General features: G+C 41.8%; 1 protein-coding gene across 2 annotated transcripts in view; it reads right to left on the reverse strand.

Annotated features, from left to right (window-relative positions):
- Positions 1–3,824: 3,824 nt before the first annotated feature.
- The window catches only part of LOC115756623 (disease resistance protein RPV1-like), a 42,024-nt gene continuing 21,217 nt past the window's right edge, over positions 3,825–24,631 (reverse strand). Inside the window, exons 4-5 of one of the 2 annotated variants that reach the window (XM_030696471.2) lie at positions 4,890–5,174; positions 3,825–4,801 (exon numbers count right to left, since the gene is read on the reverse strand). In XM_030696471.2, coding sequence (XP_030552331.1) covers positions 3,971–4,801; positions 4,890–5,174 — 1,116 coding nt within the window. In that variant the 3' untranslated portion in view covers positions 3,825–3,970. The remainder of the gene's footprint in view (positions 4,802–4,889; positions 5,175–24,631) is intronic. The other variant, XM_048276101.1, reaches the window with a different exon arrangement.

The following is a 24,631-nucleotide window of genomic DNA, read 5'->3' on the forward strand; positions in this document are numbered from 1 at the left end:
TTGGTCGCACCGTAGACCGTCTACCGCCCTAGGCCGTCGCCGACCGACCGTCGTCATCCGTCGTCGGTTTGTTATCTTTGGATATTGAAATTTCTAAATTCAGGGGAGTGGATTTCTAACTTTTATATTTTGTTTGGATTGACGTTAGAATTGTACGTCGATGGTTTGAAATCCCGATTGTATTCTTGGATTCTCGCCCGATATGCATGATTTCTGTATTGAATTTCTAAAAAGGACACGATTATGAGAATGTTGTGACTCGTTCATTTGCATTGAATCTTCTGAACGTCCATGAGGGTAAGATTGCATTGTGTATACATTGCATGGCATTTCATGGCGAAGCAAAAGATTATCTCGCCGTGAAGTTTATTCGACGATGCCCCGTGGAGCCGGCATGGAATTAGGATGCCTCCGCTATGCAATTCGGGGATGCCTTCACTGTGTGATTTGGGGATGCGGGGATGCCTCCAGCGAAGAGATGCCGCATGATATGTTCTGCGAGGGCCTCTGCTGTGTGATTCGAGGATGCCTCTGGTGATGAGATGCCTCCGCTGTGCGATTAGGGGATGCCTCTGTTGTGTGATTCGAAGAGGACGGTCTCTTTGTGAGCTAGTATTGCATTGCATACGAATTCATGAGTTTTTGAAAGAAATCTTATCTGTGAATCGCCTGAAACGCATGCATTTGGATTCGTGAATTGTTGATGTGGCATTCTGATTTCAATGCTTGCATTCTATTGGGTTAGACATTTATTCGCGGAGCGGTTGAGCTCACCCCTCGTGGGTTAACTATATTTCAAAGTAGCGTAGCTAGCCGGTGATGTTGGCGGCAATGAGTAACTTATGGATATTGGTGGTGAATGCGAAGTTTGCCGAGAGTACCATTAAGCCGAGAGTAGTTATCGTAACTTGTGATACTCTCATTGTCTTTGAACTTTTGTAAAGAACTGGTTAATGATATTATAAAAATGAATGTTTTGTATTCTGGGTGTTTTGTTGTTAATGCGTCTTGTCTGGTTAATGAGACCTTGAAAGGCCATACCCTTTGCATAGGCCTACTTGTTATATTGCTATTTTGTACTTCCATGCACTTGTGCCCGTATGGCCACCTTGCTTGAATTTTCTATTTTAGAGCTTCCGCATGTGCCAATTACTCTAAATAATGAAAGATTAATTAAAGAAAAGAGCGGAATTTTGGAAAGACTTTCCATCGAGGTGTCGGCAGTATGGGACGCTACATTCCTTCTTTTGGTATCGGAGCGGTTTATGGAGTGATAAGGTACATTAGTGGATGAAGTGTTTGGTAGGCATGTACGCGGCTGAAATTACAAGTGCATGTGATTCTCTTTTGTCCGGGATTGGCAGTAGCGTATGCTACTCATTATATAAGGAGTTATATTGATCACTCGTAAGTTTAATGATTATTATGACTATTTGTGGATGTAGCAAAGTGATCAACCGAAGAATTGGACAATAAGTTAAGATTACCATGTATAACCGATTATGGATATGGAGTTCTGGCGATTGATATTTGTGGATCCTAGGCTTGAATTTGCATTGACAACGTTGTGGTTTGATGGTTAACCATGTATAACTGATTGTGCATATGGAATTCTGGTGATTGATATATTATTGCGAGATGTGACAATTAAGATTAGAATACGCAGAGAAGCATAGTAAAGCCACATGATTGAGTGAAGAGAATTCCACCATAAGAACCTTCCTTTTAGGAGAGAGTAAGATTGAAATTTTGAGAACGAAATTTCCTAAAGTGGGGAGGATTGTAATGACCTAAACTTTCACCTGCTTAAAGTAGGAGTAGGTTAATGCTTGACAATTTAAAATCATTTAGCACGAAATTTGAAATTCGGCCAATATAAGCACGACAAAGCGTCAAGCATGACAAGCCGCTTGATACGTATCGCATTCTGGTGCAACCGCAAGCAGCTGAAGCTGCTGATTCGTCATAAACCGACTCCACCGCAAGTTGCCGACAAGCTAACCGGTCTAAACTAACTAGACTTCAGCTGCTTCACCTATAAATACCTAAGCGATCGGTTTCGTTGTAAGATCGTTAGAACGTCGTCACTCTGCTTGTTTGAGAACCACCGACCACCATTCGGTCGCCCTTAACCGTTCGACCACTGTTGTCGGCCATGATCGCCGCTCGGCCGTCGTTCGTTGTTCACGTCGCCGTGTGCCGCCTTTGGCCGTGCTGCTAACCGTTTGCCACCCTATGCCGTCACCGACCATCCGTTGTCGTCTTTCGTCCATATGTTATCTTTAGATATTGGAATTTCTGAATCCAACCGAGTGGATTTCTAACTTTTACAATTTGTTTGGATTGACATTAGAATCGTAAGCCGATGGTTTGAAATCCCGATTGTATTCTTGGATTCTCGCTTGATATGCATGATTTATGTATTGAATTTCTAAAAAGGGCATGATCATGAAAATGATGTGACTCATTCATTTGCATTGAATCTTCCGAACGTTCACGAGGGTAAGATTGCATTGTGTTTGCATGACATGACATTTCACGGTGAAACAAAAGATTATCCCATCGTGAGATTTATCCGACGATGCCCCATGGAGCTGGTATGGAATCGGGATGCCCTCTCTGTGTGATTCGAGGATGCCTCCGCTGTGTGATTCGGGGATGCCTTTGGTGATGAGATGCCTCCATTGTGTGATTCGGAGAGAACGGTCTCTTTGTGAGTCGGCGTTGCATTGTAGACGAATTCATGAGTTTTCGAAAGAAATTTTATATGTGAATCGCCCGAAACGCACAATTGGATTCATGAATTGTTGATGTGGCATTCTGATTTCAATGCTTGCATTCTATTGGGTTAGACGTTTATTCGCGGAGCAGTTGAGCTCACCCCTCGTGGGATAATTGTATTTCATATTAGCGTAGCTAACCGGTGTTGTTGGCGGCAAGAAGTAACTTATGGATGTTGGTGGTAAATGTGAAATCCGCCGAGAGTGCCGTGAAGCCGAGAGTAGTTATCGTAACTTAGGATGCTCCCATTATCTTTGAACTTTTGTAAAGAACTGGATAATGATACTATAAAACCGAATGTTTTGTCCTATGGGTGTTTTGTCGTTAACGCGTGTTATCCGGTTAGTGAAACCATGAAAGGCCATACCCTTTGTGTAGGCGTGCCTGCCATATTGTTGTTTTGTATTTCCATACACTTGTGCCTATATGGCTGCCTTGCTTGAATTTTCTATTTTAGAGCTTCCGCATGCGTCAATTACTCTGAATTACGAAAGATTAACTAAAGAAAAGAGCTGGATTTTGGGAAGCCTTCCCATCGGGGTGTCAGCAGTATGGGACGCTACAATAAAAGATCGCTAGGTCAATGAAAGAGACTCTGGTATGCATTGGCTGCACAGGCCGTTAGGGAAACTCTGGGCATCGAAAGCTCGCTAGGTCGATGAAATGCCTCGGGCTGCGAAAGCTCACGGTGCAATGAAAGAGACCATGGGATGCATTGGCTGCACAGGTCGATAGGGAAACTATAGGCTACAAAAGCTCGTCAGGCCGAGGAAATGCTCCGGGCTGCTAAAGCTCACATTGCCATGAAAGGAAGGTCTCGGGCGCAGAGCTCACACCATGCCAAGTTGAAGGGACGGCCACAGGCGGGAAGCTCACTACAATATGCAAAAATATGCACAATGGAAGTGCCCGCGCCTAGGATCAAATAAAGCTCCCGTTTGCCCGATTCCTCCTCCATGAACTTGCTACAGTCCCCAACTATTGCTTTACTTAGTCTTTAATTATTAATTTACTACTGCTACAATATCCGAGGAAGCTCATACACTTTGAAATGAAATATCAGCAGAAATAATAACAATTATCCTGGATAACTTTATTGAGCATAGCCCAGGGTAAGTAGAACAAAGACCAGTTTCAATGACTGTCATCCAAGTTGCACAGTGATGAAACAATGCTGCTCCACAAAATTCTAAGGATTAGACACCTTCTCCTTCAATTTTGGACTCCGATGGAAGATAGCCAAACCAGAGGGAAGTTCTGGCAACTCGGAAAGCTTGTCACAGTGAAGTACATCCAGAGTCTCCAGCTTGGAAAGATGCTTGATTTCAGGAGGTAGGCTGGAAATAGCAGAATTTCTCAGCCTCAAGATTCTCAGATTTTCTAGATTCCCAATGCCTCCAGGAATCCCCCCTTTTAAATTCCTACACGAGGCAGCATGTATTTCTTCAAGGCTCTGTAGACGCCAAATAGAGCTAGGAAATTCTCTTATGAAGCAATAGTCCATCTTTAACACTCTCAACCTCTTCAAATTACCAAAGGAATCTGGCAATTCAGAAATGCCTGTTCCCGAAATATCCAGCTCCTCTAAAGGGCTTCCCCGTTGGCTAATGGACTCTGGAAGTTTTCGTATCCAACGACAATTCCTCAAAGACAAGCGCCGGAGTTTCGCCAGCTCTCCAACTCCATCGGGGAGACTCAATGACAAGCAATTGGAGGCAGAAAGAGTTTCGAGTTCCTTTGAATAACCTTTCAAGGGAATTTCTTCCACAGAAGTCCCGTCAATGAGGAGCTCCTTCAAAGCTTCCAGGCGACCCAGTTCGGCAGGCAACCGGTTGAGTTCAGTACAGGACTTCAGATTCAGGCAAAGCAATTTTTTGAGATCACCGACTGAAGGATCTAAATAGACCAACCGAGAGCATCGCTCTAGAATCAATCTCTCCAAATTCGGGAAGCTAGAAAATTTCGGACTTATCAGTAAGTCAGTGCAACCGGTGAGGTTCAAGACTTTCAATTGCTCCATCTGCAAAACAGGAGAGAAAAATATCACAAGGTCAATTGCCAGATAATTAACCGGACAAAATGCATTAGAGCTGTAAATAGAAAACCACCTTCATCAACCTCCAACCTCCCCAATCATCGGTGACCTTGCTCCATGAAAGATCCAGAATGACCAGTTCTGTCGGACTAAATTCTGTTGCTTCGAAATCCCTCGGGCAACCATGCCAACGAAGCCACCTCAACTTTGGAAATACATTTGCAAAATTTCCAGTCATACTCGCATGATCCAACTTCAAGAACCTAATTTTCGGCATGCTCTTGAAATCGGTTTCCTCAAATATATGGGGACGAAGAGTTTTTAAGTCAAAGCAAAGGGCTTCCACCTCTTCTTTTCCCTACATTTGCCAAGAGTAACAAATCAATCCGAAGCTATAAAACACAATGGGCAAATTTTGCCAAGTGATAAGGACTAAGGTGCATTCTTTTCCGTTCATGCAAAGAAGACCTATAGATGGTAAAATAAGTGGAAAACTGGATAACAAATTAGACCGCATGCGTCAAGGCTTCGATTTTACAGAAGAAAACAAACCATTGAACAAAAAGGCTTTACCTCTTTCTTGTTGAATTCTTCCAGGTCTGTAAAATGCATGTATTGTCTACTGCGCCATTCTTGATTTATATATTTGTCAAGGTGCTTCAACAGTTTATGTATCCGCAGTACGTTGTCTTCTCCAATTTTTACCAGGGGCATCAGAACATGGTAACGCAAAAGATCTCGATCAGGCCACATATATGATGCAATTCGGCTGTCCACGCCATTGGCAAACCAGGCTATGTCCCAAAACATTTCTTTCTGCTTTTCATGTAATGCTCCATAACAGTTTTCCAAAATCTCCCAACATTTCTCTCGAGAGTTCTCCTCCCGTGGTTTTATCAAGCCCTCCATATGCATCCATTCTTGTTCTTCTTTTCCACGCAGAAGTGATCCAATAACTTCGATAACTAATGGAACGTGCCCCGTAGCTTTGACAAAGCGCTCCACAATTTTCGGATAGCCAGGTTTTGAACCGTGTGTTCCTAAAGCATGTTTGCAAAAAAGCTCAACAGCAAAATGTTCATCCATCTCCTTCAATGGATAGGGATCAACCACTACTGGAGTACCCACGTCTCGAGAACCATAGTTTGGGAGAATCCCCGCCTTTTCTGCTGTAACGATTATACGACTTCCAGAACCAAACCAGTCAAGCTGCCTTCCTACAAGATTGTCAAGATGAGACTGTTCTTCCACATCGTCTAGGACAATAAGAGCTCTTATTTTGCGAAATACATCCCGGAAAAACATGATCCCTTCTTCGAAAGAAGCCAAATTGACATCATCTCGCTTGAGAATATCAGATATCAACTTAGTTTGCACAAACTGAATACCCCCACCATTCTTTGTTGTTTCTCCAATGTCTGCGAGAAAGCTACAGCTATCGAAACAAGAGGAGAGTCGGTCGTATAGGGCCTTCGTAACGGTTGTCTTGCCAATTCCACTAGGTCCATGGATTAAAACAATGCGCACTTTAACCTTATCATTTTTAACATCCAATAACTTGATTACCTCCTTCACTGGATCTTCAATGCCAACTACATGTTCAATAGTGGCGACTGAGGTCGATAACATTTTTCTCCACTGAGCTCTCAGTAGACCATGCATCGACAGCTCCTCGTTTTCCCCAAATTGGACCAAACCCCGGGCAAAGAGAACTTCGATACCCCCATGTTTACCGTCTTGCCACTTGTAAATGATAACAAGTGCTATCTCCAGAAATTTCCGCTTTGCATCTTCTTCTAAATCATCGCAACTCATCTCCAACAAGAAGTCGACTTGCACCATGATTTTCCCTTGAGGAGTGCGTTTCAATCTCTCCGACTTTTTTTTCCATGTATCCTCCAATTTCCCATGCAAATGCAAACCGATCACCTCAAGGGCTACAGGAAGTCCGCCAGTAGCCGATATGAAGTCCTGAGAAAGGGCTTCAAAGCCCTTCCTAGGAGAAACCGTTCCGAAAGCTGGCTTACAAAACAGTTCAAGAGCTTTACCCTCTTGCATTGGTTTGACCTCGTAGATTTCAGCCTCTTCGAACTTCGAAAGGAAGTCGCTCTCTCTACAAGTCACAATGATCCTACTTCCTGGACCAAACCAACTAAGCTCCCCAACAAACATATTGAGTTGGTCAACATCTTCCACGTCGTCGAGGAGAATGAGGACCCGCTCATTGCGAAATTCTTTAGCAAGAAATGCCACAGCTTCCTCAGAAGATGCGAACGAACGTTTTCTTCTCAGGTCTGTGATTAATTGATTTTGCAGGGACACGATCATACGACGTCGATATAACTCTCGAACTTCCTTAAGATAGCTACAACTTTGAAAGCGATAACTTTGAAGGGGATCACAGAGTTGGTTGTAAACAAGTTTTGCAACAGTAGTCTTGCCAACCCCCTCAGCACCATATATTCCAAGGATACGGACATCTTCAATTACTTGTCCATCGTGATGCACAACATCGAGCTTTCCCAAAATCGCTTGCACGTGATCGTTAACTCCGACTGAATATTTGGGCTCAGTTAGTCGACCCTTCAGCTTTTGCAGAACAAATGGGATGACCGCATCTATGAGCTTGGAATACTGCCTACAGTACAGACATCAAATTATGGGGACATGATGAGAAGGTGAATCGGAACAATAATTACAGAGCATAGCAGAGCAAAGCAGAATGTGCAGAGTTGAACCAGGAGCAATGCACCATGACGCAAGAACAAAAGAGGCATTTAAATGCACTTCCAAATAGCCTTACATTTGAATGGTCTAGCTTGGTCCGAAAGCCCAGTGGTTAAGTGGAGTCGCGAAACAGAAAGAACGAACGATGTGAGAGATAGCATGCATGATTTATTATGATCTGGCACAGCAATTTCTTGTAAAATCAATCTTAACATTTCCATTACCTGTCTTGTATTTTCTCCGTTACAAGTCCTCTTACATTTGCGATATCTAGGAGAGCCTCCTTCCAATTCTTGATGGTCTCACTATTCTCCCCACTCCTCTGGTGTTCGAGGAAGCTCTTCTCAAAAGAATCCTCCAGATATCTCAAATCCGAGGGTTCGATGTCATAGAAAATGGGAATGATTGCTTCCCTCCTCGTTTTCCCGCACTTTAACATTTCGACCAATTCGCAGAGACAGTACTTGCTGGAAGCATAATTTCTGGAGATGATGGGGATCAAAACCTTCGACTGTTTGATCGCGTCAATTAGCACGTTCTCGATCTCTAGTCCATCAGCTAGTCCATCAGAGCATACATCTTCGTCTCGGACGGCGTGTATCCGAGCTTCTCTCAAGCTTTTGTGGAGGATATGTACGAAATTATTGCGAGTATCTGATCCTCTAAAACTCAAGTACACATCGTACTTGTATCCAGACATTTCAGAGCTTGGTAACGACGACGAAGAGGGCGATTCCTGTCAAGTGAGTAGATTCAGCCTTATCACATCCGTCGTAACATGTTAACCCATGACAACTAACAGGAAAAGAGGAGCATTCTAAACTACAAGACATAAAAATGAATGACCATTTAGAAATAGCGGGATCAAAGCACAGAGCGGGAAACGGTTTTCTGGGGCTCGTAAAGTTCGCCGTCAACGCCCCAACAATTTCCCATCCTTTGGGAAATCGAACAGAGTTTCAGCCGTCTCGGAGAGGATTGCCTCCGCCATAGCCCGTCGGGGGTGAAGGGGATCCTGCTCCTCTTTTTCTTTCGGGAGGTTGGCCGTCCCCGTGCTCCGGAAGCGCAAGCTGCGTCTCCTCAGGGCTCCTCCTTTCCTACACGACAGTGACAGAGCCAGTCAATCTGAAAAGACGAAAAATACCTCCATTTAACAAGGGATTTATATCTAATTTGAATTATGTCATTGTACTAGAATAGGAAGCTTTCGCCCCTGCGTCATCCAAAAAGATTCGTATTTCATCTGAACTCTCTGTTCGGAAAATTACTTTTTTTTTCTTCTTTTGTCGAAGTTCCGAATATAACTTGGCTTGTCCTTATTTAATTGGATCACTACAAGAATTATTGAGAACACTGGTTACGAAAACGCATCATGATAACAATCCACAGCACAAGCAAAGCGGAACATGCTACATCATGCCGCACCAGAATTTTTTAAAAGAAGTGCACAAAGGAAAATTAAATCACATTTCCCCATAGAACGGTGAAAGATATTTTTCAGTCCATTTTGAAATTTCTCCATAACATTGAAAAATATTTTCATTTTCCTAGAAGATGAGCTCCTGAATAATATTTTTCAAAAAAATTGTATTTTTTGTGAAACGAACGGTGACCTAATTTTGATTAAATTTACATGTAATCAACGTCAATAATTTTTTTTCTATCAATAAAATGGCATGAGCTGATGCCATGCCGACTAAAAAAGGTTAGATGTAGTCCAAGCCATCCCTAATGAGCCTATCTGACTCGTAAGTCATCACAACGAACCTTGAATCATGATAAGAACTCCCGGTTCATCCGAGGAAACCGTTCTTTCTTTATATGGAAAAATAAATTCAAGATAAGAGATGGTAAAGTTGTTCCAGCTGAATCTAGGATGACATTATATTTTCAATATGTACTCTGAATATTAAGGCTACCACCGTCGCCCCAAATTAAGCTAGGAGTCAAGGCCTGTGCGCTCGATAAATTAACAGCAGTTAGATGCATAAATATTATGATTCGGGATAATAAATATTCACACTGAACTATAGGCAATAAGTACCATCGCAACTTACGTAATTGCTAGTCACATATTTTTATTGTTAGCATTTTAATTAAGACCAATAAGAGAAGTCAACACCCGAGTCAGGTGTTTTGAACCCCAAGTATTTGTTATTGGGTAATATGAAAAAGAAAAGAAGTTATTATATGTTTATATAAAGCTTGTTATTATGAATTGATATAGATGTTTTTTCTATTCTATACAGGTATACCCGTCATTAAAAATCGGTGGTTCACATTGAAAGTATAATCTTGACAAGTTAGCTTATCCAATTCGCCCAAATTTCCATAAACTCATTTCCTTTGAACACAGCTTTACTAAATTCCCATTCTACCATGTCATCGGCTTTCTTGATGTTAAGTTTGGCGGTATCCCTGAACATTCTCCTCCTTTTTCTTCTCCTTAATTGATGCAGTATTTCCAACTCTAACAAGTAAGTTATCTTGGATGTGTCTCCCTGCACAAAGGCACTCTGGGCGTAATACGACAGTCCTTTAGGCATGTTTGGTAACACTCAAAGATTCTTTGATTTTTGTTTCAAAGACATGGACGCAAACCAATATGAAAAATAAAAGATTAATATTACGGAAAACTTCAAACCGATACATCTATGACAAATTTATCTCCAATTAATTTTTTAACTACTAAAAATTTCAAATTGGTACACCTGGAATAAATTTACAACAAACTAATTCTTTGACTACCAAAAGATCCAAACTGGTATACTAGTGATAAATTTACCTTATGTTAGCTTCCGTTAAATTGAGTTGTTACCATAAAAAAACTCCAAATTGATATACCTGTGACAAAGAGATGATTAAAAATCTGAAACTAACATACCCATCAAATGTCACGTGTCATCCGACTCAATAATTTGATGACAAAAGGAGTAGACTCAAACAAATATGAAACGCCAATAGGCATGCGGTCTTGCTGGTAAAGGGATTAGGAGATGGGAAAGCTAGTATCATAGGTGTAGGATTTGACCTCCATGCTCCGTAAAGTGACAGAGTAAAAGTCGGAGAGAAAAAATTAGAGATAATACCAAAAAAAAAAAAAAAAAACGGAGATAGAAGGGCACCTCAAATGCCAAAATTTGTATACGGCGCTCACTTTAGTGAAAATATTTTTTTTTATCACTTAAGTGCCAATGTTTTTTAAAATGGTTATTTCAGTGCCAACTCCGGAAAGTTTTGTCGGAAATCTTATGTGGCATCCACGTGGCTTGCCGGAGGATCCCAGTTAGTAATTAAAAAAAAGGATAAAAATTAATAAAAAAATTCACATAATATTAAAAAATTTAAAAATAAGTTAAAAAAAAAAAAAGAAACTACAATGGCAAGGGTGAGGGATGGCCGAGGTCGAGCCTCGTGGGTCCGTGAGGCCTCGGCCAGCCATGGCTAGACCTCGGTTACCCCCCTTAGCCATCCCCCACCATTGCCGTAGATGGTGGGGCGGCAACGGCAAGGGCTACCGCTGCAACTTCTTTTAATTTTTTTTAGCTTATTTTTCTATTTAATTTTATTTTAAAAAAATAATTTATTTTTAAGTTTAAAAGTCCACATGGTCTGATTTTTTTAAAAAAGTTACCACATAATGTTAAAAAATTAAAAACAAATAATATATAATTAGTTAGTCGGAATTTCTCATCGTTAGCAATATTGTGATTGTTTTTCTCCGATTTGGCATTTAAGTGAGTCGAAAAATATATTGGCATTAAAGTGAGTACTGTACATAACTATTGATACTTGAGGTGTACTTTTGCCAAAAAAAAAATGAAACATAAAGGTTGTGTTTGGTCATCCAGGTAAAACACAGGATAAGATATATTTTATCCTATTCCGTATTTGGTAGTTACCCAAGATAAGATAAAGGGGATACAGCGGGATAAATTATCCTAGAGGAAGGTGAGATAGAACTGCATAGGATTTTTTTTATCCATCACTCAAGCCACCCCTCTCCACCACGCCCCATCCGCCTCTCCAGGTGCGGTGGGCAACTTCTCCTGTGGCGGTTTAGAAGCTAATCTTCGCGGAAGTCAACAGACCGTTGGACTAGCAAATGCTACCGCCGCAAACTCAGGTTCCAATACACAGCTTTCTGCTGTTAATGGCAATAGAGCTAATCTTAGTTCCACCTCCATTTCCAGGGCAGGAAGCCAAGTTGCTCCTGGAAATCGTCTGGGAAATGCTCAGGCAGGATCTTCAACTTTGGGAGCTTCCAGACCTGGATTGCCACTACGAAGATCCCTTGCCACAGGTGTCCCAGCTCAAGTTAGAGGGAGTTGACTACAGCTATAATTGGATTAGGCGACGATGGGGGCTATGGAGGTGGATGGGTACCACTTGTTGCTCTCAAGAAGGTTTTGAGAGGAATTCTCAAATACCTCGGGGTGCTATGGCTATTTGCTCAGTTGCCATATCTTTTGAAAGAGATTCTCGGTTCAGTTTTGAATAACAATGAGGGCGCACTACTGAATCTTGACCAGGAACAACCTGCTTTGCGCTTTTTTGTGGGGCATGTGAGAGCTCAAACTTTTGATTGATCATACATCTTGCATAATTCAGATATGGAAGCTGTAGCTCCAATTATCTTATCATTTTGTATCACATCATATAGAGCCTATTATAACTGGATCCTTTGGTAATTCAAACTTTTGTGTACGAATTGCTCAAAATGATGGTTGAAACTGTAAGGATGCCATGAGTATATTCTGCAAATAAGAAACTTGCTTGATTGATGTTGGAGCTGATGAACAAGGGAGGGAGACTCTCAGATACGATCATATGTTACACGTCCCTAGTGCTGTGGTGGCGAGCCTGAGTTAGGGACCCGCCTTTCGTCTGATCGACATTGAATGCAAGCTCGTACTAGGATCAAGCTCTCTCTCCAACAAGATCAAGGGGCATTCCCTTTGCTAGTGTCTTTGGAAATCATGACGATGCAACATTTGAGTGGCCATTGGAGTAGTTTTCAGCCCTTGAGTTCGTCCTCTCGAGCTCCAACCTGACGGCCCCAACAAGCGGTCAGAGACCCACTGTGTTGGCTCTAGAAAAAAGCCAATGGATGATACAAGTCAAGAATCATTATATTGATATCAAGTTTCTACAAAATAACGGATATGATAAGATATAAAGATATTCGACTTTAAATCCACAGTTCACCAAATGGCGGATAAACGGCAGATTGGATATGATCAAATTCCTGTATTTCTTATTTTATCTTATTTAATCTTATCCCGATTATAAATCCGGATGACTAAACGCAATCAAAGAGGGGTCCGTCACGGATGACGCCCTCTCAGGAATTTGAGCAGGTCAAGAAACGTAGAGGAGTCGGACAAGGAAAGCCGACAAGCGCCTCTCGGTTTCGATTCTCCCATTGGATATTATTCCAGCACTCTAATTGCTTTGACGTTGCCAGAATGGAACGTTTCCTGGACGGTCCAACGCCCGGGATTCCGAAGCAAATTGCCCTACCACTTGTGATTTTCATCCTTATATTACAGATAAGATTATATTATCGACCCAAACTTGGATTGAGCCATGCATGTTGGATTGAGAGAATATCTAATGGAATATCTTGATAGGATTGTGACTCGTGTACCTACTTCCTTGTAATCAGCCGAATGTCATTGTTTTATATCGTTGGAAAATAATTAATAAGTTTTCTAAAAAATTACTGAGAAGAGTCGCAAAAAAAGAAGTGTTACCATTTTCACCTAATTTGCGACATTCAAGCCCATGAAAACTATATTTAAACTCGTGACATCAAATGAGACAAAATACAAATCTTAAGTGTAATAAAGGGATCTGAGCTCGTCTCAATCCTCCCGGGATGCTCCAGCACTCCAATTGCTCTGGTTTTCTGGTATTGCTTACAACTCACAATTTTCTTGAAGATTTTAAAAGTAAAAATAAACGACTTGAATTTTCAATAGAGAGCATTACCAAAAAAGTTATAATATCAATCTTTTTTCAAAAATCACTGATATAGATGTGGATCTCTCCAGCCCTTGCCTCTGACCAATCGCCAAGGTCCGGCGAACGGCTAGCTGGAGGAAGGAGGAAGGGAAGAAAAAAATAAAAGAAATTCGAAAAAGATAATAAAATAGCAAAAAAAATTATACACATCATCGTCAGCCGCGCCATGTAGGACAGCTGGCATCCATGTCGGTGATTTTCAATCAAAGCTGACCATATAAGAAAATTAGCGCAAATGCAATAGATTTAGGACTCCATTGGCAAAAAAAGGGTTATGATTGAATTTACACGATTGCATTAGGTTTATGACATCTTTTGGTAATTTTTCCATTTCTACCATATGACTTCCAACCTTTGATTAAAATAGCGCCAACCCTATACATTGGATCCATGAAGAACAGATCCCGTTTCTGTACATTACATTCGTTCATCATTGAAGACTTTTTAACCATTAAAACATGAGTGTTCCAAAGCAAATCCAATGCTTAAAAGCTGGATGTTGTCACGACCTAAAAAATAAACAAGTTAATTTTCGGGCTAATGGATTATCAGGTTAATTAATTAACTAACCTAACTCGGACTCTCCCAAGTCCATACCAAATCGCAACTTAAGGTTCAAATAATTAACATGCAACGTGTTTTGAATTTGGAGTCGCCACTAATCATTTTCGATAGGTTGATTAGAAACCTAAATAAAATAGCGGGAGAAAACTATCTTATTTCCACGAACCAGAGATTTTGAATTCGGGGATTTGGTTACGCTAGATTACTCTAACGCCCTTTCGGTCCATTTTCATGAAAAATATTTGATTTGGCAATTTTGATGGATTTTACTTGAAATTCAAAGATGCAATTTTTTTGGTTTTTTCTTCTTTTTTATGGGGATGTAAAACATTGAACTTTGTACGATATACACCATGGATGATTTAGAAAGAAAGAAAACGCAGCCAATCACGAGTATTTACAAAAATAAATTAACATGTAATAATGCTAAATTTTGGGACACGTGACATGTCTAAAATAAACAAACAAATGTTCACACCAAGCGATTACATTTTTGTAGATCGAGATGAAAAGGGTTACCTTCTATTACACAAAGTCTTACTCACGTACACGTTATGGCTTCCTTCAAGATCTCGGAGTTGGAAGAACGTGGCTATCGTCGAAAAAAGGCAAGCAGTGGCGTTGTTGGATGGCGAGAGGCGAAGTACGTGCCGGGACTCGTCGAAGATGATGCTCGACTAAAACTCTTTTCTTCACTCTCAAATTTTCTCTTACGATTTTTCTCAAGAACTCTCTTTTTCCTCTCTAAAGAATTTCTCTCAATTCTCCTCCACACTCTCTAAAAAAACTCTCTCAATTCTCTTCTACTCTCTCTCTCAATTCTCTTCCACTTCCCCCTTCTAAAACTCTTCTCAAGAGCTCTCTCTTTTATAGGCAAAGTTCTTCATCCTTCATTCTTCACCTTCATTTCTTCACCTTCCATCTTCATCTTCTCTTCTTCATCTTCATTTCTTCACCTTCCATTTTCATCTTCCATTCTTCATCTTCATTTCTTCACCTTCCATTTTCATCTTCCATTCTTCATCTTCATTTCTTCACCTTCCATTTTCATCTTCCCTTCATTATCTTCCCTTCATCATCTTCCCTTCTTCATCTTCTTTTCATTATCTTCCCTTCATCATCTTCCCTTCTTCATCTTCTTTTGGTATTTGCAATACGAGTCCACGAAGTTCCAAGTATTTGCAATACGAGTCCCCGAAATTTTAAGTATTTGCAATACAGTCCTTGAAGTTTCAAATCTTCTCGGTGTATTTTTCCATCCCGTGCCTAGTCTAGACGCATGCTAAATTAAGTGTTCTGCTTGCCCGATTATATGCCAATGCAATGTACGCTAAAAATAAATATGTGAGATGATTTTTTTTATAATTTTTATGCAAAAAATAGATTAATCAAAATTTAGGCGTCAACAGCTGCCCCTCTTTGAGTGGAGGCTCGTAGAGGTTCCGCTCAAAGACAAAATTGAATCCTAAATTTTGATAGTGCAAATTATGGATGAACTTTTTTGGCGGGAGTTTTAATCCCATTTTTTTTAATGTAATGAAGTGATGCATGATATGCAAGACTGTAAATAACATGTGTCATAATTCCTCTTTTCCATGTTAGAGAAACATGCACATGGATCGCATACAAGAATACCTGTTTTACCAAATTTCTCGTAAGCTAATGGTTCTCTTAATTTCCAAGTTTCTTTTTGCGGATGCAAGGATTTTAAGGTATTTGGCCTATCTGTTATCGGAGACTTCTCCCTAATGCAAGACAGCGCAAGATATGTGTGTCGTTTGAGATCACAAGAGCTACGTCGTTGTGAGTCGAAAGAAGTGGGATCAAGTTCACAAGAGCTACGTCGTTGTGAGTTGATTAAATGTCGAAATCGCCAAGTGCATATGTCTTCACGATTCGATAAAGGGGAACCAAAATCATAAGAGCTACGTCGTTATGATTTGGTTTGGATAAAAAATATGGGTGCTTATATCTTCATGATTTGATAAAGGAGCCGAAAATCATAAGAGCTATGTCATTATGAGCCGACTAAAGGTCAAGATCACCCGGTGCATACGTCTTCGTGATTCGATATCGAAATCATAAGAGCTACGTCGTTATGATTTGAAGAGATGTCAAGATCGCAGTGCATATGCCTTCACGTCCCGAGATTGAAACCATAAGAGCTACGTCGTTATGATTTGATAAGATGTCAAGATCGCCAGTGCATATGTCTTCACGTCCCGAGATTGAAACCATAAGAGCTACGTCGTTATGATTTGATAAGATGTCAAGATCGCCAGTGCATATGTCTACACGACTTGACGTAAGAGGCATATTGCCCGAATTGAACAATATTTGATAGGAGCACCATCGAATGGAATCGATAAGTACAAAAGGGGCATATTGCTCGAATTGAATCATAACAACTATCATGAGAAGAGTTGTTAATTTGAAAAGGGGTTCAGAAAACTTACCCGGGTTCTCCAAACGATTAATCAAGGAACGGCGGATTGTCTGTATCGCACCCGGTAGGCATTTGCCAGCAAAACTTGCTCATTCAATAATCCTTGGAAGAATTTCGAGACCTTGGGAGGGAACTCGAACATCGGGAATGTATTACCTATCATAGAATGTCGAGGTAACACACACAAACATATTCAACAATGAGTATAATGCAATCACTCATACTATGGTTCATGCATAACCATTCTGTCAAGTTTGCATTACCAATTTTGTCTAGGGAGGTTCTCACATTACGAATACCTCGAATGTGAGCTGAATGGGGGACTTCAGTCCGAAAGGGCTTTCTCTCACTCTCGAGAAAAGCTATTTATCCCGTCTGCAGGATTCAAGAGAAATCACTCAATCTTTCCATCATCGCATTCGATAAGGATCCAAGTAATCTCGCAATTGATACGACCGAGTCGATCCGGGAGGTCTTGATTAGGACCGTAATGAGAGCTAGGTCAAAGGTTTACAAAGGGGACTCCAGGTTGAGTCAAGGCTGCTTTGAAATGAATTTCTTCATCATTTGCTCCGGATTTACAAGTCAAGAATCCCGCAAAAATGAGAGAGAAATAATCTTGCTCGAACTTCTTCGAGTGATGCTTAAAATCATTTAACTCTACGTTAACTCAAGTGCCCTAATCGGAAGAGACTTTGGAGGGTTATAACGTAGGCTAGGATTGGGGACCGAGGAACGAAAAGGCTCGTTTTGGCTCGGAAATTAAATGAGAAGGGGCTTGACGTTGGTGATCATCGTTGACTAGTCACCGATCTTGGTCTTCCGGAAATGTCTTGGTAAAGAATACCATCATTGAATGAGGGATGGTAGATTTCTACCGAAAATTGCACTTTGCAAACCGATTTCTTGGGGAGTCTTCTTCATAACAAGTGTCTGTCAAGGATTTGCAAGAGACACAATGCAAACATGTACATGGAATTTACAACTTAACAGGCAAAAACGTACATTCAAAATTCAGAAGTACTTTACAAATGAATGTGCATTGGCCTTACTTTTGGTAGGCACTTTGCTTTTCCTATGCTTGAAATTTTCGTATGAGATCGGCCTTTGCTTTTCTTACTCCCGACTCTCATTTTTCTTTTTTTCTTCTTTTTTTTTTTTCGAGAAGAGATTTCTTTTCCTTTTTCTTTGAGAGCTCTTCGACATCTCTTTATTTTACCTTTTTTTTTTTTTTTTTTTTTTTTTTTCGAGAGCGGGCCCTTCTCCTTTAAGCTGAGTTTGCCTCCCCCTTTTTTTTACAATCCCATGACTTTGAACCAGGAATTACAACAAGCATAATGATCATTCGGGAATCCTCTGTTGACTCGACCATCTCCAATTCTAATCCTTGGGAAAATGCTATCTTCGCCTTTGGAATGAGCAAATGATCACCAACGGGGGTTTAAGAAATGAATTTGCGAGGCTCAAGTGGGCTATGCAAAGAATGAAGTGTATAGGATAGAGAAGTGAATGCTCTTCATCATCCTAAGGCACTTGAATTAAAATTCGAGTATAAATGCAAAGAAACACCCGAAGATTAATGTTAGTCCGAGCAAGAAAATTTCTAACCATTTACCTCGTGTTGCTGCTAGAATTAAATCGTCTGGACCCCGATGTGGAGTGGTTCTTGACGGGGGTAAAGAAATGAAACCACCGCTCAAAAGGGGTAATCAATGGATCACCCGTAGTGTTTGGGATAGAGAACTGAATGCCTCTGTCATTTCGGCTATCGTACCTTTCGCGAGAAAACTCTTTACCTCGGGGAATGCGGAATTTTGCCACCGTTCATCTCGCCTGAAAAAATTGGACGTGTTTGGGAAATGATTGCCTTTCATCATCCTGTCATGCCCCATTCCATACATTTGATGTATCTTATGTAGTTCATGTTCCTTATTCAGAGTTGGTAAATTAAATACGAGGAACAGTCATGCACAAACTATGCAATGTATGAGTGTTTTCGAGCATATAAAATGTAGCAACTTTTTATCTTGGTGCAAGCACGTAAGAAAATTCTTAAGGGCGTGAATTGTGAGTTGCCCTCGCTCATGCAAATGAGTTGCAAAACTTCATTATCTAGTTTGAGACATGAGATTGTCAAAGGCTCCGGGAATTTCTCATTTCATTAATTTTTCGGGAGAAGGGATACTTCCCTATCCGGAAAGGCAATGACCCCCGTAAAAATCAAAAGGGAAAGCGTCAATGTACGTTCTCACGTTCTAAACGAGTTGAAACGATACCGCTTTACCCTTGTACGTATTCCTTGCAAACTTTGAATTGAAAAGATCAATTTATCCGGATCGATCGTGTGTCCGGGACGTTATCTCTCCGGGTTCCGTAACCATCTTGGCTGAGTTTCAATCGGCACTCGAATCGCGAAGCAAAAAAGTTTTTATTAATCTTTGTACATTGATGCCAAATCCCGGGATCGAACCCGGGATGCCTCGGACCACTTGTCATTCCCCCAACCACTAGGCCGTGGTGATGTTGGCGTCCATGGTTGGTTCGCTTTTGCTATATTGTTCTCAAAACAGTTGGCAATCCCCGTCGAGAATAAAATAAGCATAATTTAGAGTTTGAAATGACTAAGAGCCAATTGGGACGATACGGAGTTACCCATCTTTGAGCCCGCTTGGCCTTTTACTCGTATTCTCCCAAGTAAGGCTATTCGGAATTTCTCTTTACGGGCGTTCGAGGCGTCGTCCACAAATTGATTTGCTATAGGCCTAGCTTAGTAAGGAACTTACGCATTTGACAAGAGAGGAGAAAATTCGTCCTTTAACTCTAGGCAAATTATAGACAGGTTAGAAAGTAAGAAATATCCCACGTAGGGGAACTATACATGGAATTAAAGGAATATTCATGCGAGATTAGTTCCACCTCTCTTGCGGCCACTTCAACGATCAACCGATTCTCGTCTTGGACTAAACACCAACAATCGTTGTTTGAAGACCCATAATAACTTGCTTCGGATCACGGCTCTCGGAGGTCCTTCATTTCCAAACAGGCTCATCAAGGTAGCAAGCTCATCATCAAAGTAATCTTCTGATTTTTCGAGCAATTGATACTCGAATTGGGCATTGTTACTTGCTAACACCGGTGACGATTGCTTTGTGAGCAGCCCGACTCCTTAAGCTTGAGCCTCCGTCGTTGCTCGGGAACTTGTAGGGATGATCAACTGGTCGCTACTAGAACCACCAGCGGAAGGTTGGTATGACCTGTATTCTTGATTGGGAAGTGGCCGGGTACCTTTTGCTCGTAGGTTTTCCCGAATTGATCTTCCAGCCAACTCGGTCCTGTCGCCTTGGTCCCAAGCTGCATCGTGCTTCCTCGCCTTATCTCTAACCCTTTGAAGGTGATTTGTGACACTTTGCATGGTGAGTCCGTCTATATTCATCATTTTATGTACAGCCAGTGGTCGTGCTGAATTGATTCCTAGCTGTCAAACCGCCTCAATGAATATAGAATGAAGCTTGGCGGACCAAAGGGGCCTTTTCTTTTGGACAAAATCGTCGTCGTCGCCTTGGTCGTGGTTTTTTTGTACAAGTAATTGCTTCCTTACAAGCATGCTGCCAAATGTTTTGGAGCACTTGAACGCAGACCGGCTTCGCAGACGTCTCGAGCACCATGCGATATGGCCCTCGTTATGAACCGCTGATCATTACTTGCCGATACTACGATGACCGTATGTCCAACTCGGAATCAATGATCTTTAAGAGACTGAAACCGTCCATGTCGATCCCTACGACGGCCGTGACGACGATGTCAAAATCATATTTGTACTTGCCTCGCACTTGTAAGGCATCCGTTGCTTTCGCATTAGCAAAAACCCTATACATGCAACTTCTCAAAGATAGCAACGAGGATTGAGAGGGAAACGGGGTTGCCATCAATGACCATGACTCGAGATCTTCAAGATAGGAAGGTTCCCATACTTCCGCCTTGGAATGAACGTGTTTTTCTTTTAAAACCTTCCATATGTAGATCAAAAATGGTCTGTTTCGACCGCAGATCGAGCTTTAGATGTTCTCGGACTTGCAAAACAATCTGCCCGAAAATCACAAAAGTGATGGTGGTCTTTCGTGACGAGTTTCGGTGGTCATTTATAAACTTTTTCTGATCCGTTAGTCTCGCATATAGGTTCTCGCTTTTTCTACGAAAGAGGACAACTTTTTCTCTCCTTTCCGGTCTTAGTGCCTTGGATCCATTTCGTAATAACTCTTGCCTCTCACTCAATCTGTCATCTTTTTCCTTTTCTCGATATGTAGGAGCCCTCAAATCTTTTCGCTTTCTCTATGAACGAGGCGCTTATTTCCCTCCTCGATCTTTTCGGTTCCTCCTACGAACGAGGCGGTTATTTCCCTCCTCAAATCTTTTCACTTCCTCCCGAGGCAGTTATTTCCTCGAATCTTTTTACTTTCTCTAATAACGAGGCAGCTATTTTTTTCTCAAATCTTTTTGCATCTACCTATGTGAAGGCTTTTAATGCTTTTCCTTTCGGCGTTCGATCAAATCGACAAAGAATTCACGCATTTAAGCATGATGATATTTGCGGATAGTACTGTTCTTTGCCCCTTGATTAACTCTAGGCGTAAAAGGAAGAATGTCTCACATGGGGACTTTGTAACAAACAGTACATTCATTCACGCATGTCTCTACTTCTCTTGAGAATTCATAAGGGCTAGCTAGTAATGCTCAAAAGAGTGATATTTTGAAAGCCCATAATAAAAACTCAAGCTTCATGTAGGCTACTGATTCGGAGTTTCATCGGTGTTGAATTGGCCGATCGTGACATCGTGGAAACTCCAATTGTAGTGATGCATGTCACTTCCCTCGAAGGGCATCGATTCTGTCTCCGCAAGGCCGACTTTCTGGGATGTATCCCCAACGAAATCCGATTGTGCGAGAACTTGCTCGGGGGGATGAATCGATAAATGAGCATTTTCAATGCTCGGATGTGGCTCATCAAGGAACATGCCACCAAAGGTGATGGGGTTGCTGCAGACATGGCAAATAGCGATGTTAAGAGCATCCCTATACCTCTTGATCTCCGCGCGAAGCTCTTCATTTTCTTCCTTTAGAGACGCAAGTTCATGACTTTCACTTTGAACCTTCACTCGGGCCCGCTTATTTTGAAACCAAAACCTGACCTTCAAGGGCTCCATTCCTAGCTTCCGACTCAACTCATTTTTTCGTTTCCCGTTCACGTAAGGGCACTCCTTGAAGGCAGCTTCGAGCTCTTTGATTTGATGTTTTCTTTTCTGGGGTTGACTACGGCTGCTACTGCTGCTATTGTTGTTGCTGTTATCGAGATCTTGAACTTCACCGCCAAGGGAGTTGGGTTTTACGGCTTCTAGGCTGGATCCGGCCTCGAAATTCAGCAGTTCATTCTCGGGGATGTCTAGGTTGGTTGCCTCCGGTAAGTGCTGGTAGCCTCCAAACATGTTGGATTGAAATACTTCTTACTTGCTTTTTGTTCACTCTACTCTCCGTTGTATGCTTACTCTCTCCAAATTCTTTTGAGTAAACATGCATGTTCCAGAGCCTCCCTTTTAACGTGGATGAAAACCACTAAGCCAGTGCTTCTCCCAAGATTTTGTGTTTCCCGCTCTGTCTTCTTCATTTCCTTCTGACACGGTGGGACCCTCAAATCTTTTCTGCAGTATGCTTGTCCCTCTTTTAATATGGCGGAACCTTTAAGTCATTTCGCAACTTTTTCGAATTCGTGAGCCTCGAGATGGTAGATCCGTGATTCACGGACGAAACGTCCGTAGTTTCACCCGGATAATTAACTCGGCCCCCACAATAATTATTGCTATGACTTTTCCTGCCCTTTAAATTAGGGTTTAACGCCGAGATGATCATCGCTTTCATATCTTCATCTCCAACCTTCTAAGCACTCTTTCGCATCCATTCTTTTCGGTTGCTTCAACAACAATGGCCTCCCTCCCTCGCACACGTCTTCTCGGCTGAGGTTTTGGCCAAATGGGAGAAACTTTATAATCTCCTAGGCCAGGGCTACTCTTATATAGCCAATCATCCGGAGGTCGAAACTGAAATTCGTCTTATGTTTAGGGATATGGACACTACTTCTATTCAAGGTACCAAGTTAGAAGAGGAATATAGGATCTTCCCTACCCTCTTTACTAACTTCCTGGAGGCTTACAATCACGCTCATCAAGATGTTACTTTGGCCTATCTTGTGAGGGCACGCTATCGGATCGGACGAGATAACTTGGTGTTGGCCGGTCTTGTAGCGACAATTATAAGAAGGCCCTTGACTACGGTAATGATCAAGTCTCCTTGCTGGTTCGTGAGAGGGGAAACTTGGTGGAACGTTTGGCCATGTCTCAGACCATCTTTGAGCGTGATCCGCTCAATATTGTTTTGAAATTCCAATGCACATGGCTGGAAGAAAGGTTGGACGATCTGACCCTGGATATAGCCCGCGGGAGAATGCTGATCCATGACTTGGAATCTGTTGTCGAGTATCACGAGGACAAGGTAGCCGAGCTTAAAGGGAAATGTGAGCTCCTCCTCTTTAAGCTGGCGGATCTTGATTCTCGAAGCGATCGGTGTAGGCGGAGCATCAATTGTATGGAGGACCAGTTAAGCTCCTTTGTGATGCTCATTAGGGCTCGGTTTGGCTTTACGTTCCCACCCCGATGATCTATTTGTAAGGCTTTCTGATGGATGAAACGAATGCAAGTTTTTACCGATTTCATCTTGGTCATCATATTTTTTCGCAAGATAACCCCTTTTACTGCGTGAATATGTAAATCTCACGCTCCGATGGCTGATTCAATTGGGCCGGAGAGACCCCCCATTCGAAACGATCTCTCGGCAAAAATTGGTAGCGATGAAACAAACGAATGCCCAAATGTGAACAACTTGTGAATCTGTATTAATATTATAACTCGATTATGAAAACATCAGAGTAAATCAAGTATAATATTTCTTTACTGAGTCAGAATTCACTGGGTTGGTAAATACACGACCATCCATCTCGGCCGGAATCAAAGCACCACCAGGGAGCACCTTCTTTACTATATATGGACCACCATAGTTTGGAGCAAACTTCCCTTCCGGGAGTGGGACTATTGGCAACCCAATCAGAATATTCTGTAGTCTCAAGGAATCCGACGTCAAGCGCCTTCATGACCTCCTCTTTGATCTTCCGGACCAATTGCAGTCTGGCCCTCCTTGACTTTTGCACCATTGGCTTAGCCGAAGGATCTATCGGCAAACAATGTTCGACAATGGAACGGTCAAGACCGGGCATATCCGCATAGGACCAGGCGAAAATATCCTGGTAATCCTTCGGGAGCTTAGTCAAGCGCTCAGTCATCTCTTTGGAAAGGTTTGCCCCGATCTTAACTTCTTTAGGGTTTTCTGCATCGCCTAGGTTGACCGAGACAGTTTGTTCACCGGTCAAGGGCTTGATCTCCTCATGTCGTTCGAAATCCCGACGAATTTCCTCATAATCTGGATTGGACTCATCTAGGTCGTATACTTCTAAATCTACTAGGTTTCCCTCCTCATGTATCCCCTCCGAATGTAAACGCTCCAGTGGATCATCACATATGGCATTAATGAATGATTTGGAAGGTTTAGGCGCCAGGTAAGGTTCCTCCTTATGCGCTCCGTCTTCGGATATAGCAGCAATGGTTACATCATCAAAACAACCGGCGATATCGAAGACTCCTTCATCCTTACTAGCACCAACCTGTCTGATTCCCAGCCCGAATACAGCATTAATTTTACCGTAATGATCCGGCAAAGGATTATTCTGGACATTTGGCTGTTTGTTGCCTTGGAACGAGAATGCCTTAGAATCGAGAAGATCTTGAATCCGATGCTTCGATGCGAAACAGCCGTCAGTGTCATGTCCGAGCTCCCCGCAATGGTAATCACATTTCTTTGATGGATCATATCTCGGCGAGCTCGTGTCACCGGGTCGTAGAGGCTCGGAAGTCGGTAAACATCTCTTACGCAGAACCGCAAGTACCTGCGAC

This window comes from Rhodamnia argentea, chromosome 3 (assembly GCF_020921035.1).
Source record: "Rhodamnia argentea isolate NSW1041297 chromosome 3, ASM2092103v1, whole genome shotgun sequence".
Lineage (NCBI taxonomy): Eukaryota > Viridiplantae > Streptophyta > Magnoliopsida > Myrtales > Myrtaceae > Rhodamnia > Rhodamnia argentea.